General features: G+C 31.2%; 1 protein-coding gene across 1 annotated transcript; it reads right to left on the bottom strand.

The window, feature by feature from the left end:
* Positions 1 to 338: 338 nt before the first annotated feature.
* Positions 339 to 1546, bottom strand: LOC145132883 (uncharacterized). The gene is made up of 2 exons (XM_079067834.1): positions 1075 to 1546; positions 339 to 618 (listed from the first exon to the last, which is right to left on the bottom strand). Exons 1-2 carry the CDS (start codon positions 1396 to 1398, stop codon positions 442 to 444), a joined length of 501 nt encoding a protein of 166 aa, XP_078923960.1. The 5' UTR covers positions 1399 to 1546; the 3' UTR covers positions 339 to 441.
* Positions 1547 to 5089: the final 3543 nt, after the last annotated feature.

Raw genomic sequence — 5089 nt, 5'->3', positions numbered from 1 at the left:
CTCCGCCCCGTACCCGTTTCGGGTATGAAAACTAATCCCCGTTACCCGTCAAGGCGGGGAATCCCTGCCCCGTTAGGGTCGGGTAACCGCGGGTATCCGAATCCGCGGGTCAAAGTTGCATCCCTACCTATACCTTGTATCAATAACAATTTGAAAAAATAATGGATGAAAACAAGATTCTCCACTATATAAAAATTCGTTTTCTTAGGTCAAGGCATGAAAACCAATTTTTGAACCTAATTTCAAAATCCGTTAACCAAGACCGATTACATATATAATAGCTAAAACCGATACATACGCGAGAACAGAAAAAAACTAACTATTTGGCTCATAATGCGTCAAAAACAATGTGTAAATAATAATCTTAATCCCATGATAAGTTTACAAGTTACAACAATACCATAAGGCTTTAAATATGAATGAAAATTTTGGAAAACCATTTCAAGCTCTTTTCTTCCTAACCAAAGAGGGCCTTGTGCCAATTGCATTTGACTTTCGAGAATGTGGAAGCAAACCTCGCAAGATGGCTAAAACAGCAAAACCCATGAACGGAGAATACATCTTCAATAGCTTTTCTGATGCTTTTCCAGATCCCACAAGTTCTGATAATATTGCAACCTAAAAGAACACGAAATAATTCTATTACTATTCACTACATTTTATAGCTCTCTTATATTCTCCATTTGTTAATGGAACTCTGCAAACCATTATGACTAGTGAACTAAGGAATGAATTCTTTCAGGTTAAATGGCTGAAGTTTGATTCAAACATCAACAGCAACAAGGTGTCATGGTGATAATTAGATTTCCTTGAATATTGGTGAAGATTTATGATCAAATGTACCAACTACAACATCAATCATGGATGTATCTTCATGTACATTTTCACAATCACATCACATTTATAAACAATTAAACATTATCCTCAAGTTCATACCCTCAAAATTTATGGATTTGGTATATAGCAATTAGATCTCAATTTCGTACTACATTATGCTAGATCGAGATTGTAAATTGATCCCTTTTTTCAATGGATCAAATGGGGGAAAAACGAAGAAAGGGAAGTTAAGAATACCATAGAAGTGAAAGTGGAGACGCCATACAACAAACAGGTGGTGCGCAACCAAGATTTCCCAGCAACGATCCCGTAGAGAGAAGCAAGTGCTAGAGGCCACGCGAAGAGAAGCTCGAGCCAAATAAGGCCAACGAAGAAATGGGGTTTATCAGAGACCAAGTAATCTCCGTATTCGTGGGTGTACCATGTCTTGAGGTTTACAAGGATGTCCGGGAAGATATTGGAAGGAAGACATGTTTGAGCATCGAGAAGTGGAGCTGCAATTGCGATTACAAGGAAGACGATGAACAGGATCACGTCGATTAGCTTCAGAAATGCACCCATTGTCAGTTTTTTTTATAAGGGTTTTGTTGACTGAACTTGATATTATGATGTTTATGCGTAAAAAAGGGGATCTTTGGAAGTGGCCGGTGAATTTCAGTCGACTACTCTTTGGAGATCACAAATCATCCGAGTACAAAGTCTTCTATTTTGATTTGAAAGGAAATTTAGTAATCTAATTAAGTTTTGAAGATATTTTTATACAAAAAGAATTTCATATATATACTCTTACTATTAAACATCAAAATATTTGTTAACTTTATAAGATAAAGGGGTGTTTGGCATTGCTTATTAGCTTATAAATTATAACGTATTAGCTTATAAGTTAATAACTAAGTATAGGGTAACTTATGAAAAAATGACTTATTAGAGGTTCCCTACCGGATAAGTTACTTTCATCCAAACATTTTTTTAACTTATAGCGGTGTGGAACCATAATAAGTTGTTTTAAACACCCCAAATATCATATTTATCCTTTATATACTTAAATACTTCAAAATATTTGATAACTTAATCTTTAAATATCATATTTATCCTTTATATACTTAAATACATCAAAATATTTGATAACTTAATCTTAAATATCATATTTATCATTTATATACTTAAATATTCTTCTTAAATATCAAAATATCATAAATATCATTTTTAAATATCAAAATATCATATATATATATATATATATATATATATATATATATATATACATACACTTATTAAACATCAAAATCAATGGTAATATCTAACATATCATCCATCTAAAACATAAAAATAATCAACAATAAAAATTAAACAATCAATACATACATTTCATGGAATAGAGTTGAAGAGGAAGTGTTTTGTGGGCGACATTCTAACAATGTAGAAATAGACGTTCAATTATTATAAATGTAGAGACAATATGTATAACTTTTGTAACTATTAAAATAAATCAAATATACAAAAATTATTATAAATAGTTAAAAACATTGCAAAAAAAAAAGATTTGGACAAATATAATATTGTAAATGTTTATGAAAATCTTCCTTCATAAAATAACCATTAAAAAAAATAATAACCACTTGTTTTAGAATGTGCATTATGAAGTAGGCAAAAACAGGTTAAACCCTAATATTATAGTTTGATTATATATATATATATATATATATATATATATATATATATATATATATATATATATATATATATATATATATATATATATATATATAGAGAGAGAGAGAGAGAGGAATGATCATTTGAGAATTCAAAGTTTTCCGAGAACCCGGGAACTGAAGGTGGAACGTTGGATCAAAAAAAGGAAGGGTCGAGATGGAAGGTGGCGTTTTTGTAAATAAGTAGACAAAAAAAGAAGGAGGGGTATCTTAATTAATTCAATCGGAGGTATTATAGGAACAAAAGTATAATTAAATGATTTCTTAAATCTAATATCTGATAAAATAAATTTTCATCTCTCTCTCTTTCTCTCTCTCCTCCCCGTTTTCCTCTCTCGCTCAAACGTACGATCCATCATCCGACGACTCACCTCCGTTGAATAGCCTCCAACCTCCCCCATCATCCGGCGTTGATCGCCTCCCTCCTCCCTTCACCGGCCACCTCTACCTCTGTCGACCGCCACTCCTTGATCTCACGTTCTTCATAGAAAAAACTGATGGGTTTTGAGCATTTTAACACTCCTATGGTGTACATGCAACCCTATAAACCTTGGATATATGTTTGACTAAGATACATGCAAATAATTATTTTTCCAAGGTTCTTATCCTATCTAGCATGGTATGGGGAACTTGAATCAAATAAAGCTAGTAGAATTACTTACCTTAGAGTTGTAGTTGATTGCTTGGAGTTTTAGAGCCTAGCACCAATAGTGTGGATGCCTCAAATGGAAATCACAAATCACCACAAACTTGGAATTTTGAGAGAATAGTAATCACCTTTCTTGAAATCGGCCCTCTTACTTTACTCACCACAACTAGTGTGATTTCAAGAACCAAAGCCTCCTTTATATAGTGTGGTGGATTAGGGTTACATCCATGTAAACCCTAATACCCATGTCTTTTCATTTCCATGAGATCCATGGGTTAAAGCTCCATGGAGTATCCATGGACTTTCCATGCAAGCCTAGCCCATTCCAAATAAGCATTATGTCACACCCCGATCCTTGTCGGAATCGATCGAGGCGTGATATATTGTTCAAAGTCTCATGACAACTATGTTATAATATGATTAGATTCAATTAAGTACTAAGTATGCAAACAAGATCCACAACATACAAATACAAATCCAAATACGAACAACATTTATTACATCAATTTAAATAGTCTTGTGGATTTCTAAGGCACAACCTATTTTTCATCAACTTCATTCTTCAAATCTGCATCATGGGTAAAAACAGGTCAACTACGAGAGTTGGTGAGTAATCTAATTTTAGTAGAGAAAATTGTGAAGTTGAAACCTTTATAATTGGAAATTTGTTTTCTTTTGAAGTCGGCAAACAATTGTATTTGAGATAACGGTTTATAAATCAAAAATTGATTAACAAATGATAACAACAACAATAAGTCCTCACCCTATATATATACATATGTATATATATATAAATATATATAGGATGGAGCATCTAATCATCATACACACTCAACCACGTGCGATCAATCACCTTAGCGTCCCAAGGCGGGGTGGTCAACCCAATAGCGCTATTATTGTCCATAACGTACCTCAAGAATACGGGCATAGTCATGGAGATTAGACTAAAAATGGTAATGCACTACAAGTACATGTAGCGTAAACAAACAATAGTTATACAATTAATGACTCACGTATAAATGTCCCAACAATGTCTCAATTGTGATAAAACAATAAAATGAAGTTGGAATATATTAGAACCACATGATACACCCCAAAAGTATTGAAAATTATAAAGTATGGGGTAGATTACTCACATTAGTCCCAAAACGAAATGCGTGTGTCGTACGATAGACGGTTCGGGTCAAAATGGCGTAGAACCTAATATAATTAATAGTTTTGGTTTAGGAACTGCTAAACGAGAATAGAGTACTAATACAAATAATTAGACACATATTCTTATATTAGATGAATTAACAATAATTCATTTTGATTATAATATTAAGGTATTCATTTGTTAAATGAATTTTAAATTGAATTAATTACTTTGCATAATTAATTTATATTTTCAATTTAGGCCAGATTTTAATAATTTCTTATTAAAATAATAATTTGCCCAATTATAATTATTTACAGATTTTAACAATTATTTATATGAAATAATCATTAAAATGCATTTTTACATGTTTAAATACTTAGGAAAATGGTTTTAAATAGTACACAGTATTGAAAAATTATGAAATTATTAGGAAATCATTATTTCATACAATATTAATTACTGTAAAATTTTTATATTTTTCTGAACTGTTTTAGTATTTATTTAATACTTTAATGATTAAACAACAACAAAATTCGGGAAAAATAATAAATGATTCCCAAAAATTCTGTAAAATTAACCATAGTTTTATAACATGATATAGAGCCTAGTGTATAAGTTTCGGATATTGGTGACTATGGGAAGTATTTTTTATATATTTCATTATTAATTAATCAATAAAATCATAAATAATAGTAAACAGTAATATAAATTCATGAAACTTCATAAATGATGTTTAATCAATATATTGGTCAT

This window comes from Lactuca virosa, chromosome 8, assembly GCF_052849685.1.
Source record: "Lactuca virosa cultivar CGN04683 chromosome 8, Lactuca_virosa_CGN04683_v6, whole genome shotgun sequence".
Classification (NCBI taxonomy): Eukaryota; Viridiplantae; Streptophyta; class Magnoliopsida; order Asterales; family Asteraceae; genus Lactuca; species Lactuca virosa.
The sequence above is the reverse complement of the archived record's forward strand: the minus strand, read 5'-3'. Positions and strand labels throughout refer to the sequence as shown.

Excerpts from the sequence above, each read along its gene's own strand:
- LOC145132883 (XM_079067834.1), bottom strand. The coding sequence starts at position 1,398 with ATGGGTGCATTTCTGAAGCTAATCGACGTGATCCTGTTCATCGTCTTC. Across the intron at positions 619-1,074 it reads TCTCCACTTTCACTTCTATG|GTTGCAATATTATCAGAACT; the intron begins GTATTCTTAACT and ends GTGTTCTTTTAG.